At 36.5% G+C, this 17,719-nt stretch overlaps 2 protein-coding genes and 1 pseudogene across 3 annotated transcripts in view; 2 read left to right on the top strand and 1 right to left on the bottom strand.

Moving 5' to 3' along the window:
- The window catches only part of LOC106871424 (poly(rC)-binding protein 3), a 488,151-nt gene that overhangs the window by 6,278 nt on the left and 464,154 nt on the right, over nucleotides 1-17,719 (bottom strand). The gene's annotated exons all lie outside the window — the stretch shown is intronic.
- Nucleotides 1-17,719, top strand: part of LOC106871423 (contactin) — a 196,301-nt gene that overhangs the window by 141,661 nt on the left and 36,921 nt on the right. For both annotated transcript variants that reach the window (XM_089364183.1, XM_089364184.1), the window contains 2 exons: nucleotides 3,306-3,446; nucleotides 8,622-8,716. In XM_089364183.1, coding sequence (XP_089220309.1) covers nucleotides 3,306-3,446; nucleotides 8,622-8,716 — 236 coding nt within the window. The remainder of the gene's footprint in view (nucleotides 1-3,305; nucleotides 3,447-8,621; nucleotides 8,717-17,719) is intronic.
- Nucleotides 9,093-14,211, top strand: LOC149132291 (uncharacterized; annotated as a pseudogene).

Genomic DNA, 17,719 nt, shown 5'->3' with positions numbered 1-17,719 from the left:
GGATAGTATCTATCCAGTATACTGCTGGGAGGGTACCCAATTATTGCTACACTAGTGCTATACTAGGTGCAATCAATGGGAGCGGGTAAAAGTGGAGGTTTTACCCAAAATTTGTGTAACAATTAGAAAATGGAGGATAATATGCTGAACCCAACTACTTGCAGACGGTGTATCCCGTTGAATTCATTAATTTAATTCATAGCAAAAGTGACAAAAAAAGGAAGAAAAGAAAAAGAAAGAAAGAACCAAAGCACAGGTGTCTATGGCAGACTATGTTATTTTGCCAACATGGTTTACATATAGAAGTACAAAGTACATAAGGAATTAGAGAATGAACAGAAGTTTAATCTTACAGTTGTTTCGACCTAGTTTTAGCAAGCCCCATTCTATCCGAATATTCCTTTCCGGAGTGATTATCGGATGACATTTTGAAATGGGGTTACATGCCCGAACCGCTAGGCCTCTTCAGAGATTCACAAAGGGTTACATACAAATGTAGAGCAAGAGGTAAAAACAGAGGTGTGGTAGAGACCAGAAGAAAAACAACAGCAAAAATAAGATAGAAATAAAAATAAAAAATAAAATTGAAATCAAAATATAAATAAAAATAAAAATAAAAATAAGGGTACAGCAGGAAAAAAAAAAATAATAATAAAGTATACATAAATGAAGGTATAGCATGTGGGACATGCAAAAATATAAAAAAGATATATGTCAAAAAACCCTTAAAAATACAAGGGAACCAAAAAGCCTACAAACATTATAGATAGGTCGCTATAGGCACTCCAATGCACATCTATATGTGTGGGTTCGTGTGCACAACCTTACTCGGATGTCCCCCTACTCATGTGTGCATATACAAGTTTTTATAAGCAAACATTCCACCACATACATTGTTTGCGGTATCAGCTCTATTAGCCGTATCTAGAAAGCTGTAAGTGTTTTTTAGAAAGGAAGTTTTGTTGAGTGTGTGTGTGTCATTTCTGTATATATTGGACGGTTCTATGTAGAAGTTCATTTTATACAAGTTATTAATGTTCTAGTAGCAATAACAGTGATGGTGACGATGACGGTGACAACAACAACAACAACAACAATAATATGCCAAACTTTCAAACTTAGCGGTGTAAGATATCCTGTTGCCTCTTCCAACGGCTCTACCATTCTGTTGCTAATGGGGTAGGGTTAATTACTACCGTTAACTTCCTCCTTCCAATTGGGCCTGTTGTATCTTATTTTTATTTTTATTTTTATTTATATTTTGATTTCAATGTTATTTTTTATTTTTATTTCTATCTTATTTTTGCTGTTGTTTTTCTTCTGGTCTCTACCACACCTCTGGTTTTACCTCTTGCTCTACATTTGTATGTAACCCTTTGTGAATCTCTGAAGAGGCCTAGAGGTTCGGGCATGTAACCCCATTTCAAAATGTCATCCGATAATCACTCTGGAAAGGAATATTCGGATAGAATGGGGCTTGCTAAAACTAGGCCGAAACAGCTGTAAGATTAAACTTCTGTTCATCCTCTAATTCCTTATGTACTTTGTACTTCTATATGTAAACCATGTTGGCAAAATAACATAGTCTGCCATAGACACCTGTGCTTTGGTTCTTTCTTTCTTTTTCTTTTCTTCCTTTTTTTGTCACTTTTGCTATGAATTAAATTAATGAAATCAACGGGATACACCGTCTGCAAGTAGTTGGGTTCAGCATATTATCCTCCATTTTCTAATTATATATATATATATATATATATATATATATATATATATATTACGGAGATATACTTGCATAGCAAGTGGCCTGATCTGAGATCGTGTGCTGGAACGAAAACAATTGCAGCGTGGAAGGTGTTTATAAGCCAATTAAGAAACACACAAGAACCGTTAGATTCACTTCAACATTTAAATTTGATTTGCCAAAATATTTTCGTCGCTTTGAGACTGTGACTTGTTCACTGACACAATTCCGTGCTATAAACACCTTCCACGCTGCAATTGTTTACATATATATATATATATATGTTTATATCGTGAAGTAAATTTGCCATCTAAATGTGGCTAACCCTTAAGGGTTGATGCTACTTGTAGCTTGTAGCCCCAGGAAGACATCTCCTCCAACTGGCTATTGACACACTTTCGTTCCCTATCAGTATTTGCAAAGAGAAGCCTATCCTTCTCATCTCCAGCCTGACGTGATACACACGGACCCGAGTTTCCGAGTATTGACTCGTCATCAGCATATGACAACCACCGGCTGGCGATATATATATCTGTGAGAGTTAGATGTTGGAAAACCAACCAACTAAGGGATAGTGCCTATCCAATATATTGCTGGTAGTGTACCCAGTTATTCATACCAAATGCTGGTTATTGCGTGGCAGTCTCGCAATTGAGTGTCATATATGAGCGGGGGTAAAAAGTGGGTTATCCTTAATTTATGTGGCAAATAAAAAAATGGAGAGGATACAAAACGACATACACCAACCGGTAGACATTCCAGTGTGTCTATTTATTCCAAAGCATTAGAAAGTATTTGAAGAAAACATACACATTTTCTTATTTGCCGTATATATATACATATATATATATATATATATATATATATTTGACCGTTGACTGAACACTATTCAATTTTTTTTCTCCGTGTTTTTCTCCTTGTCTCCGTATTCTTTCTGTTGAAGAGCGTAGCTCGAAACGTCAAAGACTTTCCGTATTCCCGAGCGTCATACTAATATATACTTTTGTTATTTACACCACCTGTCCTCGTCTGTTGTTATTTTTTGTATATTCTCCCATATATATATATATATATATATATATATATATATATATATATATATATATATATATATATATATATATATATATATATATATACATACATACATATATATAAACTTATTATTAAGGAAATAAAATCAAAATAACGCTTGCTTAAATGCCTTCAAGGCGGAGTTTTTATAGAAATGTTCGTAAATAATAGCTAGTTGCTGCAAAAGTGATTTTCGCTTTACTTTAATGACCATTGTATGCAAATTTTTGTAAGTGTTATTATATCGTGGACATTTTAGCATTCACTTATTTCTCTGAGTATGTACATGATAGTATTGTTTATGTAGCGTCGTGGGGTCGGGAGATTGTGTATATGTGTATGTTAGGTAAGGAGAGTGACGTGTGCTTACAACCTTTCTTCATGTATAAAGTACAAAATATAAGGTGTTATATATTCACCAAAACGTTATATGAAGTTTTTTTTTTGTTTTTTTAATTTTTTTTATTCATTTACTTATTTATTTTTACAGAAATCCCTTCGTCTGCTGTTGAAGTTCAGAACCACTTATTCAAGTCTGTCGAAGTTTTAGGATTGAAACCTAATAATCTATACAAATTCCGAGTTCGTGCTATTAACAAACTTGGAGTTGGTCGACCGAGTTTGCCGTCAGGTAAATATCTAATAATGTTGCTCTCTTCAACATTTGCCGTGCTAAACAAATGTTCTTATAAAGAATCTTGACATTCTCTGAGTTCCTCCGATTTGTGCACCGGTCATACGTCTTTCAACATTACATCTTTGTTGTTAGATGCCTCATATCTAAAGGCAGCATCTTCTGTAATTATTTACATGCAGGAAGAAAGTGTTTGAAAATTTTGAAATAATAAGCATTCATTTTCACATTGACTCAGCTATTGAGTCCCTCAAATGTTTTGGCATTTCAGAAACTCTTAAATTTTTCCTTCCATGTCATAAAAAATTGAATCTGTGTAATGAAATTTGGTTGTATTTTTTATTCCCTATCCACTTTCTAAACCAGTCCTTGCGTCTATATACCATAGTATGATATTATTTTCTAATTAAACACATTCCTATCCATGGTTTTATGAATGATTCGACCAGAATTACTGATTAAATTCTCCTGCAAAGCAACAATCAAAGTCGCCGAAGTTCTCGAAGAATACTATTGCATAAAAACTAGGTGTATTATAAGTAGCATAAATTATAGGCCTAAACATAGTTGTGAGGTTAAAAAATTCCTTTCGTGAGCATATGGTTCTGGGTTCGTGTTTTGTTTCACTCTTATAGGACAAACATTGAATGTTCGTAACTGCAAGTTACGCAGCTCACTTTTCAAGAACCACGCTGTATCCTTCTTAGTAACGTTCTCCTGTCATGATTTCCACGTGGCTGCATGATACTTACTTTGAGAGTTCTACATACATATCAGGATATCAAATCAGCAACCCAATGCAACTATTACATTATTCCTCCTCGAAACGTTTTGGCTTCTTACATCCTACTGCAATTCTTGTACTTCGGCTCAGTTGAGGACTTGATGCAGTTTTCGTGTTCGATTTTCGACGGCTAGCATTGTCAACAATAGCCTTCTCCACTTCTTCTTTGACTCCGGGGTTGGTGTCATGCCTAGCCCGGGGACTTGATATAGCCGCGACGTTGCTGTTAAACATCCTTGCAGACTCAGCATGAACCATCGTGTCAGGTGCTGTGCTCTATTCTGGTTCTGGTTCCCGTGTGTTCAGCGGGGCCAGTTGCTCAACTGCCACTAACTGCAGTGCGTGATCTGCCTTCTTAATCCATGTAGTATTCTTTCTGGCATGTATCACATATTTTGCCTTCGATGCAACCTTGCCGAACGTGGTTTTGTGTTTAACATCCTCACCTACTTCAAAGAATGGGTTTATAGCAACCGTCAATGGTCTTTTCATTAACTTTTCTGCCGGTGATAATTTACAACCATCCGGAGCACTCCAATGGTTGAACAGAATTTTGTTCAAGTAGTTGCTGAAATTCATTGTCTTCGGATCAAAATGCTTCAATGCAGCTTTCATAGTTTTGTACGGCCCTATCAGCAACACCGTTAGATGCCGGACTGTAAGCAGGTGTCTCGATCTTTCTGCAACCCATTGATGACAACATATTCTTTAACGCAACAAATTCAGACCCGTTGTCCGATACTAAAGCTGTGGGAACTCCAAAACGAGCAAAGACCTCCAGCAGCTAGCTTTTTACCGCCTCAGTAGAGCGATTAGGACGCAAGAATGCCTCGATCTATTTTGAATAGACATCTACAATTACGAGTATGTTACCGATGTTTGAAACATATGCCCAGTCCATATGCACATACTCCCAGGATCCAGAAATAGGCCATGAATTATTTTCCTTAAGTAAATTTGGCTTAACGTCGCCATCGAGTAAGCCAACCCAGGCCACCAAACACAGAATCGTGCCTTCTTAATTGTTTGTTGAATGCCCATATGTGTGACGTGTATTTTAGCTAATACTGGCTCTATAAGGCGCTGGGACAAACGGACGATTTTTATGATATATTAAGCCATTTTCGCATGTGAGAGAATCCTTTCCTTTAACAAATGCACGTTCCAGATTCGAGACCAATCTCCAATTTGGCGGTAAAATGTGTTCTTTTATTTTGTTATATAATGCATTTGCTTTTAGTTGTTTTCGGATGCCTTCCATCATTACGGGATCGATGTCCTGCCACGCACTGTTACATTTGTCTAAATGCGAAGCAAAGAAAATATTATCACCGTCGTTATTCTCGTTATACCTCAATCGAGAGAGGGTATCAACGCGCGGAATACTTTTACCCGGAACATGCATAACCAACGAAATCGTACAGCTGGCTATTTTTTGTGAGGCACGTCGGGGTACATCTAAATCCTTCGTGAACAGGGTTTTTAAAGGCCAGATAAAACTGCTTTCCTAGAAGGAAATACCGCAGTCTATCCACGCACCATACCATTGCATAAGCCTCTCTCTCTCTCTTTCTCTATCTCTGTCTGTCTTTCTCTCTCTCTTTCTCTCTCTCTGTCTGTCTGTCTCTCTCTCTCTCTCTTTCTCTCTCTCTTTCTCTCTCTGTGTCTGTCTGTCTCTCTCTCTCTCTCTCTCTGTTCGGCCAATTTCGTTGTGCTTGGCTAAAGGTGTGGCTTATGATTGCTACTTGGTATCCTTCCTGAGATAACACCCTAGCTACTGCAATCAAGGATGCATCTATAGTGAGAGTACTCATCTTCTCCATTGAGTACGGTTGCAAGACTGGAGCCTCCGAAAGACGAATGATAACCATATGGAAGATCTTATCTTGCTCTTTACCCCACTTAAATTCTGTAGGCAACAGTGGTTCTACTTTTTCAGCATATACCGACACAAATCTTTTATAGTAATTCGCCAGACTCAATATTTTGTCAACATCTTCCTTCAATTTTGGTACTTGTATGTCCTTCAGTTTTGCTACGAATTCCTGAGATGGAGAAATACCCTCTTCAGATATTTCAATTCCCAGAAAAGTCAAATTTCTTCTTCTGGAGAATGACTTTTCTTTGTTAATAGAGAACTGCACCTCGGTTAGCCCTGCAACTACTGCATTTTCTCTGCTCGTCAAATTTGCTTCGCTACTAGCATGGATGAGGATATCATCTTGGTATACCCTGACTCCTTCAATCCCTTTTAGTAGAGCTTCCATACAGTTCTTAAATATGCCACGCGAATTCTTAAGTCCTATTTGAAGTCTGTTGACCAGGTAAAGACCATTGGTTGTATTAATAGCGCAAATACGCCTTGCTTCTTCCGCTAAAGGTATTTGCCAATGCACATACTTTAAACCGAGAGTGGAGAAAAATTTCGCACCTGACATACCGGAGAAAATGGTGTCCATTGATGGTACAGGAAAAGAATAAGTGTCAATATGTGAAGAGATGCATTTTTTTTCTTAGCTACACAAGAGGTGAGGCACATCTGACTCCAGAGTAATCCGACGGTGTGATGATACCCATTATTTCCAACCTCTTCAATTTATCTTTTTCCAAATGTTCTGGAACGCGTCTAGCCGAACTCATCACGCTATATCTCGCATCAGAGCAGTTAACTCGGGTCACAAAACCTTTAACCTCTGGGAACACATCCATGTTCAAATTGAAACATAACGAACTGTCTTTAATGATATCTTTTCCACTCAGCCTAAAAGAGTATGGGCTGTCTACCACGATAAATTTTCGTGACTCGTCGGTGTTGTTGAGATTTAATGTCACTCGGATAGATCCAACAACCTTTAGATCTGAACCATCAAAAGTGGTTAATCTATTGTGGGATGATTCGAATGGGATACTTAAGTGTGAAGCAAATGATAACGGGACTATCGAACAAGCTGCTCCAGTAATCCACTTTCATATCTATGCTTTTGTTATTTATAAAGCACTTGAAAAACCCCCGTGTTATCTGCACTCTCATTGTTGTTCACGTTTAGCAACAAACTGTTGACAGATTCAGTCTCACTTGGAGATACATTTATGTTGTCCACACGGCGATCGTTTCTAGATTGGCAAAATCTTGCAAAATGCACTAATTTGCCACATTCATTACAATTTTTCCCATATGATGGGCATGCATAAGCTTCGTGTGTACGCCCACAATTACGATATTTAACTACAACGTCATGACTGTTACTGGAGGTATTATTGTTAATATTAAACTTTGTCATTGTTTGCCGATTACTCGCAAACAGCGTTTCCGATTCTATGGTGGATACGACAGCAACTATTTCAGTGTATTTCATTTTAGAATGGCACTGTAATTTTTAACTTTACCTCTGCCGACGATAATCCAGTGATGAAAATGAGTTTCATGATTTCTTCTGGATTTTCTTTCAAATATTCAAATGGCAAAAGGAAGCTTGAGAATTAATCCTAAGAAGGAAGTTGTTGATTGACTCATTTTCTAATTGCTTCAGTTCCAATAATTTTAATCTGTCCGCTTTATTAGCTGTTGGCTTTATAAGCTGTTGCAACGCATTCATTATTTGTTGGTGTGTTGCATTCTAAAGGCTTGCCGGGAAAAGAACATCTTTTAACTTCATTGTGGCTTCAACTCCACAGGTAGAAAGAAATATTGGCTTCTTTTTGACATCTTCAACGTCATCGCATTCAGTTCTTGCTTCGAACTGTATCAGCCCGGCATTAGTTTCTTCCAAGTTGTTGAAGTTTAAATGTTTTCCGGTTGTCATCCTCGTCGCCATGTGTTGTGTTTCACTCTTATAGAACAAACATTGAATGCTCGTAACTGCAAGTTACACAGCTCACTTTTCGAGAACCACGCTGTACCGTTCCTAGAAGCGTTCTCCTGTCATGATTTCCATGTGGTTGCACGAGACTTCCTTTGAGCGTTCTATATACATATCAGGATATTAAATCAGTGCGACTGTTCACTCACGCTTCAATCTATTCTATCTTAGTCTCAGGTTGACCAATGCCTTGTGAGTTGAATTCGGTAGACGGTAACTGTGCAAAAAATTCATCGGACGAAATGCCGCTAAACTTTTTGTCCGGTTTGCTAACCATTCTGCCAGCAGGCCGCCTTAACTATATTAAATATTAAAATGTGCATCATACCAATTCTGCCACTCAAAACCAGGAGACAATATTAATGTACAAATTAATGGAGTTTTCTTAGAGGTCTTAAATGAAAGTAATTTTGTCACGATAGCTTCATATTAATTACTCCTAACATTTTGCTTCTCAACATTTTCCTTCCATATCAAGTGCTCATGACACACGTTTTTTTACAAAGATTCTTTACTTTCATTTTCAAGCTGATTACCGAACGTCATCTTCTCCTCCAAAAAGAGCGCCAAATGATGTGGGTGGAGGTGGCGGCAAAGTTGGTGATTTGTCCATCACCTGGACTGTAAGTAAAATACATTTTAGAAATAATATACTAACTTCAATTGATTTGTGTTTCTTGAAAATAAGTTTTCTGTTTGAGTAGCCTAAAGACAGGCCACCGAGAATATATCCAAGTATCGACTTGCTGAACAAATAAAGGATTTTATGGTTTCTGAATAGTTCATATATAAATTATGTCAACAACAGGAAATTTATATACTCATCCTAATGCTCAAGCTATTTTAAATACATAAATAATAAAATATTTTCTATGAGTTACAGATTTTAAAAACTTACACGCGCACGCACTCATGCATATATATATATATATATATATATATATATATATATATATATATATATATATAAGGTACATACATGCATACACAACACACACGCATTTACAAACATACATTTGGCGTTGTTTTTGTTATCTAAATTCCAACAATGTAACGTTGTATCTTAACTACAAACCAGCTCCTTCCTCATAGGTAATGTTGATATAATTAAAAACAGAAGAGAACATACATATTGATGCGACCACCGAAAAACAAAATAACGTTATGTCCCTATTCCACGAGCTGAGTTTGAAACCGTTTGCTAGTTGTTCAGAAAAATGGTATTTCCTTTGTCCTGTCAACAAGCACGGTTGTTTATAGCGTAGGAGTGTGATCTCTGACCCTTTCCGGTCATCGAAAGTTTAAAAAAAGCAAATAGGAACTGTACTAAACTGACCCAGCTTTGGAGGGGGTAATATAGCACTGTTGGGTACGGTATCTACCATAAATACGAGAGCATAGATTTGGGGATCGCAGTTGGTGTAAACAAAATCATTGGATGAAGAACGCGAGTTCGGTGTAAAGGCCAGCAGCCAGTAGAGGAGCCAGATGGAATCGCAGTCGATGTACAAGCTGTCAGCCAGTGAAGAACGAGTATGTGACGGCCAGTAGTGAGTGAAGAGAAGCAAGATGAACAGAGCGGTCGGTGATAAGTCTGACAGAAAGAGACTGAGAGAAAGAGGCTATTGACAGAAGGCAACAATGGGCGAAATGGATAGAGTCAATGAGAGAGAAGGGACTGTTGTGGCAGGCAAAAGTGAGTGGCAGATTGTAGTAGACTGCGTTGGTCAGTTCTTGTCATTGTAGTGGGAGATTTGAATTTGCTACGGTAAATGTTTTTGCTTATAATTTTAAAGAAAAATGTACTTGCGTTTGGTTATATATTTTTGTGAAGAACTTTTGTTAACTGGCAGAAAATAAAAGAGAGAACTTTGTTGTTACATGTTTTTGGAGAAAAGCAAAAGAAGCAAAAAGAACTTTTAATTGACTTTTGAGACACGAACTTTGATTGTAAACTTTATGATTATGTAAAATGATTGTAGACTTTGTAATTGTTCTGAAACTTTGTTAAATGCTTGGAAACGCTATTGCTGCATGTGTTATTTCAGAAGCAAGTACTATGTTATTGAATTATTGTTATGCAATGTTGTTTTGTATTGTGATGTAAAAAAAAAATGTTAGTTTCAGTACGCAACGTATGGTCCGTGTCATTTCTTCCTTTCTGTTGTCATCGTTACGTGCTCCGGCTGGGCTTAGTGGCGAACATCCTGACTCACTGAGCGTCGACGTTCGCGCGCGCGATTTTTCTCTTCGTTGAGGTGCTCCGCGCGGGCGTTCGTAACAATATATTTGTGTGTGCGTGTATATACATATATAGGTGGACATTGGAATTAGACACTGAGGGAAAATGGCTGTAACTTTTTTATTTTTTAATTTTGGCGATTTTTGTTTTCGATAATGTGTTCTACATGTCACGGTCATGCGATTCCCCCTAAAAAAAATTTGGGACTCTTCCTCTTTCTTGACTCTCTCTCTGTAAGAGGTAAAGAAAGAGGAAGAGCCCTTTACAGAGAGAGACGTTACAGAAGAGCCCTCTACCAATTTGAAATGAAAAGACGGGATTGGTTTTCCTCTTTCTTCCTCTTTGTTGACCTCTCTCTGTAAAGGGCTCTTCCTCTTTCTTGACCTCTTCTCGCCAATATTGTTCACAATTGAATTTAAGTTTTGATAGTAGTGTGTCGCGCAAATTTTTCGAAGCACATATTCCCAAAATGTCTTCACCGCGTGTTGAATTATGGAAAAGGTTACAGAAGGATACTTTTCTGGATTTTTTGAAAGAAAACAAATTAATTGCACTAAAAAAAAATGTACTTGTCGTCGTCAAATGAAAATTCAATCTTTCCAACGTGCTATTGACGGAGTTATTTGGCGATGTAATTCATGCAGTAAAACGATCTCTATAAGGAAAGATACTTTTTTAGAGAAATGCCACTTGACAGTGTTTACACTATTTCAAATAATAGCAGACTTTATATCTGAGTTGCCAGTAACCTGTTCCATGAGTTGGAACAATATTAGCAACGACACGGCCATTCAATGGTACGAATACTGCCGAGAAATATGTTCAGTCATGTTACTGAAAGATAAGAAAAAATTAGGTGGACTGAACCACACCGTACAAGTGGATGAAAGCCTGCTTTTCAAGAAGAAATATGAGGTTGGCAGAATGGTTGACAAGTTTTGGGTGATAGGCTTTTACGATGTCACTCAGAAAAATGGCTACTTGCAACATATAACCGATAGAAAGGCTGAAACGCTAGAAGCTGCAATCATTGAAAATGTGGAGCCAGGAACTACGATTTTCACGGATATGTGGCCCAGTTACTAAAATCTTCAGAAACTGGGATACATTCATGGTACCGTGAACCATTCACAGAATTTTGTTGATCCCGTTAGTGGGGTATGTACCAATAGCGTAGAGGCATTCTGGTCACGAATAAAACGTAGACTGAAATATAAAAGTGGATCATGTGGTAACATGAAATGGTCACATATTGATGAGGCAATGTACCGTGATTATTACGATATGAAGTGTGAGAATTCGTGGGAGAACTTTCAGACATTTATCAAGCACATAGCCGAAATATATCCACAGTGATTTCAGAAAGGTAAAGGTAAAGGTTACAGTTTTTTTTTCTTTTTTGTTTTTTTTTTTGCTTTCGAATTTTGTTACAGGCTTTCTTTCTATTTTTTTTTTTATTTTGTATTTTTCGTTTTCGAATATATGTTCTCTGGTAAAAAGCGTGAAACTCGCAGTTCAACTTTCTGAGTAAATGCAAAATTTTTTTTAGGGGGAATCGTATGACCGTGACATGTAGAACACATTATCGAAAACGAAAATCAACAAAATTTAAAAAATAAAAAAGTTACAGCCATTTTCCGTCTGTGTCTGATTCCAATGTCCACATATATATATATATAATACGCACAAGTGCCATCTTAAAAGAAAAAAAAATTGAACGGATCTCGCCAGAGGACTAGAAACACATCTATGTCTCACGTGGTGATTGTGCAACAGATTATTGTACGTAACTGATTTTGAACAAATTTCGACTATGAAAAATAATTATTAACGTCTCGATAACTTTAGCAATCTAATCTCCTCTAATGTAGTATAATCTGAAATAATTTGGCAGCTACATTGTGGAAGAGCAATTTAGTTACACACAAATTTGTTGATATTACTTTAAATTTAGATTTATATCATAAGTTGTTCAAATTTTTGTCGAACACCCTCGACCGAATCATTGGCATGAGAAGAAACTAGATTATTAAGTTTGCCGAATAAAAGATAATGACATTTGTTATTCCAGCAATGTAATTCATCCAGAATCGATTTCATGTGATCGATAACACCATCGACCGGCAAGCGATAGTTACTTTGTACAATGTGGATATGGCGGGCGCATGTGCGTGCGTGCGTGCGTGTGTGTGCGTGTGTGTGTGTGTGTGTGTGAGAGAGAGAGAGGGAGAGAGAGAGATTGTTCTTGATCGTATTTTTTTACAAAGGTGCTCCAATGCAAATCTAGCTGTGAATGATATCAGGTAAAACTCTCTTAGACAGAAACAAGTGACCAAAGTCATTCACGGGAATCGAGAGACGGATTTGCCGAAGACCGAACAACCGTGATTCCACTGCATCAGAGAGACCGGTCGACTTTTAACTGTTAAATAAGAAGCTTTAGTCTTAGCAACGACAGCAGAAACTTATTAATTTTCGTTCGTATTTTAAAGAACTGTGAAAATATAGCAACATTTGCATCTGAACAACTTCGTAGTAAGAATTAATTTCAAAATTTTTAAATTTTAGAATATGTTCCGAAGCAAACAAAGTTCTTTTTTGCTAGTAAGATTAGAATCTATAATTTGGCTATTAAAAATCAACAAGCCTCTCTCGTGTAGCAGCATCATGGCCGCCCGGTCTTCTGCTAACGTGTGGCTTCATATCCATAGATGACTCGATTCACTTTTTCCTGTCTAAGGTGGTTTTTACCTAGTATTTTATGAAATCTTTAGAGCTCTATTTGCATCATACGAAAAACTTCGTGGGTGTGAGCCTGTAGACAGACAGACAGATCGATCGATCGATCGATCGATAGATAGATAGATAGATAGATAGATAGATAGATAGATAGATATGTGTGTGGTAAAAAGCTTACTTCCCGGTCACATGGTTCTTGGCACCTTGAGCAAGTGTTTTCTTCTACAACCAACGCTTTGTGGGTGTTATTGTTAGACGGAAATTGCAAGAATCCCGTGTGTGTGTGTGTGTGTATGTATGTATATATGTATGTGTGTGTTTGTATATGTGCTCCCCAAACTCGATTGACAACCCGTGTGGGTTTGTTTATGTCCGCGTAACTTAGTAGATCGACAGAAGAGACCGATAGAATAAGTACCGGGCTTTTAAAAAATAAGTATTGGGGTCGATTCATTCGACTAACAGCCTTCGAGGCGATGCATCAGTATCACCGCAATCCAATGACTGCAATAAGTAAAAGATAATAAAGCCCATATTGGGTGAGTATCTTCTATCTTCTCCTCCACTGGGTAGACACTGGGTCAATGAGCATTGACCAGAAGCATTTCAGATGGATTATACATGTCTAGAGGGTGCAGTGTTGTCATATAATGTAAAGCTGAGTTTGCCCTAAGGTTTTCACCAAGTATTTTAATAACACTCACCTATTCACACTGCAATCCAGTGTGTGTGGAGCTATTTTGATTGAACTTTTAGAAAACCTACTGACGAAATAGTCTAACATGTGCACCAGTGGTTCTCAACCATTTTTTGCTTATGTACTCTTTTGATTCCTACGTAATTCTACTGAACCCCAATAGCCATTCGATATTTAAAAAAATTCTATTGTATTTTTATACTTAAAAATTATTAGTAATTGTATTTAAAAAACAAATAGACTTATAAATCTTACGTCAAACTTTTATTGAGAATTTTCAGCATGTCTTTATCCCTGCATACTTCAAATCTCTCTTTAGCGTTGTGAAAAACATTTTGAAGCATTTCAGGAGTTCGTTCCTGCACTGCTAACTGAATGTGTTCTTTAAGCTCAGCTAAACGATTGCTCCCTCTTGGAGATGGAGGTAAAAAAAATGATTGCTGCCGAATTGGAAAAGAGCTGTCGTGGACAAATAAGAGGGGTCCAACATGAATGAAAATAAAATTACTTAAAAAGATTGTATATATATATATATATATATATATATATATATATATATATATATATATATATATATATATATATATATATATATATATATATATATATATATATATATATATATAGATAGATAGATAGATAGATATAGATATATAATAATATAAATAATATATAAATATATGCATATATCCATATACCTACATATATTTATACATACATATATATATATATATATATATATATATATATATATATATATATATATATATATATATATATATATATATATATGTATGTATGTATGTATGTATGTATACATGGCATCTTGGGCAAGTGTTTTCCACTTAGCCTCTGACCGACCAAGGTCTTGTTAGTGGATTTTGTAGACGGAAACTGAAAGAAGCCCGTCGTGTATACATATATATATAGATAGATATATATATAAGTGTAAAAATATGTGACACTTATTCGGTAGCCATGATAGAACTCCGAGTTTCGGATGCCGGGGTGGGAACCCACGCCAGTGACTGTGTTTGTCCCTCCCACCATCGCTTGACAACTGATGTTAGTGTGTTTACGTCCCTGTAACCTAGCGGTTCGGCAAAGAGATCGATAGAATAAGTACTAGGCATACAAAGAACAAATCCTGGGATCGATTTGTCCGACTAAATTCGGTGCTCCAGCATGGCCGCAGTCAGATGAGTGAAACGAGGAAAAGAATAAACGAATGTATGTTTATATATATATATATATATATACATATATATATATATATATATATATATTTGGATCAAATTTAATTTATTTGCTTATTTAATTCCATTTATTTATCTGTGCATTGTATTATATTCATATTATTATCAGTTTGTGGGGATCTTATTCTGTCATAGGTTGTGGTGTGTTGGGAGTGTGTGCTAGTGTTCCATTCTAGTTTCCTATTCAAGCTAAGTTTATCTTCAATTATGTGTGCAGCTTCCGTAATGTGTCTAAGCGTTGCGTCTCTTCTATGTGTGGACAAGATTTTAACTTCTATGTTATTGAGTGAGACCCGTGTTCCTGCTTGGCGTGCTGGTACAGATCGGATGAGCTCTTCTCTTCCTTAAGTTCCCTCCAATGTACATTTACCCGCTCTCCTATGCTCCGTGCTGACTCCCCTCTATACATCTTATACTATAAACTACATTCCTAGCTTTACAGTGTGTTTGTGGGCTAAATCTACATCTACACAAAAAAGAAAGAAGAAAGCAAAGGACCACTGACGAGGTCACAGAAGTGTGACAATAAAACTCTGGCCGAAATGCAATTAATATAAAATAAAGCTGAAGTAAATGAACACCAAATATATAGTGTATGTGTGTGTGTGTTCATTGGCTAAACTGGCAACATGACCATCCCCAAATACAACAATATATTTTTCAACACACGAATTCACATCAAATATCATGCAAAACACACACACACACACACTCATATATATATATATATATATATATATATATATATATATATGCGTGTGTGTATCTGTCTGTCTATGCCCGTGTCTGTGTTTGTGTATTTGTTAGTGGATGGGCGTTTTCCTGTTGTCTTTCCGTGCTAGACAAGGGCTATCTTTCGTTTTGATTACATTTTACGTCATTTCTAATCCACGTGCGTTTGTTTATGTTTCCGTAAAAGGGTTTTAGGGTTACGGTTACGGTTAGGGTTATGGTTAGGGTTACGGTTGGGGTTAGGGACGGAATTCCCTAACCCTAACCCTTTTACGGAACGTGACGATCTTGTTCAGAAACATAAACAAACGCACGTGGGAAATGACGTAAAATGTAATCAAAACGAAAGATCGCCAATTTTCACTGACTAAACTTTCCAAGCTGCTGCAACATGACCGCAGTCTATAAACTGAAGCAAATAAGGCAATAAGATAAAGACTATATTAGAGAATAATTCGAAAGAAACATAGTATAGCCAATACATAGTACGAAGCATATAAATTGTTATACAGTAAGTACTCAATAAAAAAAATATAGTGTATTTCTTGAGTTTCGTACCATATAAAATACTTAAGTAAGCAATTGTCAAGTACATTGTTTTTCTCGTGTTTCGCACCTAATGAAATACTTATTAACTAATTAACTAAGCAATTGTCAGGAAAATAATGTGGCGGACTAACCTAGAATACGAGAAAAACTAGAGTTTTGGTGGACAGTACATGCTGGCGTGGAAATAATTCAGGCGCAAATCCTAACAATTGAAATAGAAGTTGTTTCCCTTTAATGCTTGAAAAACTTCTAGACGTAATATATGGAAGTTATGGTTCAAAGTGAGAGAGGAGACGAAAAGAAATGAAAAAAGTGAGAATAGGAAACAGAGAGAGTAAAGAAGCAATGAAAAAGGTGGCAAAATATGAATTAATGTGCGAACAAAGTTTAATATAAAAGAACAAATTAAAAGATGAATGTGAAAAACTCAGTAACGTCATATATATTTTGGCGAATGTGTGGGTATGCGAGTGCGCATGTGTATGTAGGGACTGGTGCGCTTACGCGATTACTATGAACATTTCTACTCCCTTACCTTTACTCCCTCCCCTTACTTAGCGGTAATTTTCATTGCAATTTTCAACGGCCAGATAACTGAAGAGATGGTGGCGTGGGTTTCCGCCCCGGCATCCGAAACTCGGAGTTTTATCATGGCTACTGAATAATTGTCACATATTTTTACAGATATATATATATATATATATATATATATATATATATATATATATATATATATATATATATATATATATAAATTAACAGAATGAGATAAAAATCCAAGGCTGTGAAAGATTTCAGAACATTTATAAAGAGGTTTTACAGTTGTTTCCAGGATATTTTATATATCCCTTCATCGGAGATGGTGTGAGAAACTGGTTAAGCAATAGTTATTCTTATGCTTAACCATTTTCTCACACCGTCTCCGATGAAGGGATATATAAAATATCCCGGATAAAGCTGTAAGACCTTCTCATATAAATGCTCTGAAATCTTTCACAGCCTTGGATTTTTATCTTATTCTGTTAATTTTTTTATACATACGCATGCTGATATATGACCTACGTTGGACTCCTCATTCGCATAATCACCGAACCTGGAGCTTAACTATAGTCTGTCCATAGCACTTACACAGCATTACCTGACACCTCTGGGTCTTCTTGACACCATTACCTCTCATAACCTATATATCTATCTATCTATCTACACACACACACAGACACACACACACACACACACACACACACACATATATATATATATATACATATATATAGGCGTCGCTAGGTGGTAAGAAGTTTGCTTCCGTGTGAAGTCCCACTGCAAGTATCTTCTATTATATCACCGGACCGACAAAATCCTTGTGAGTGAATTTTGTAAAGTGAAACTAAGAGAAGCCCTTCGTATATGTGCA

The sequence above is a fragment of the Octopus bimaculoides genome, chromosome 16, assembly GCF_046866305.1.
Source record: "Octopus bimaculoides isolate indiv1 chromosome 16, ASM4686630v1, whole genome shotgun sequence".
Classification (NCBI taxonomy): Eukaryota; Metazoa; Mollusca; class Cephalopoda; order Octopoda; family Octopodidae; genus Octopus; species Octopus bimaculoides.
The sequence above is the reverse complement of the archived record's forward strand: the minus strand, read 5'-3'. Positions and strand labels throughout refer to the sequence as shown.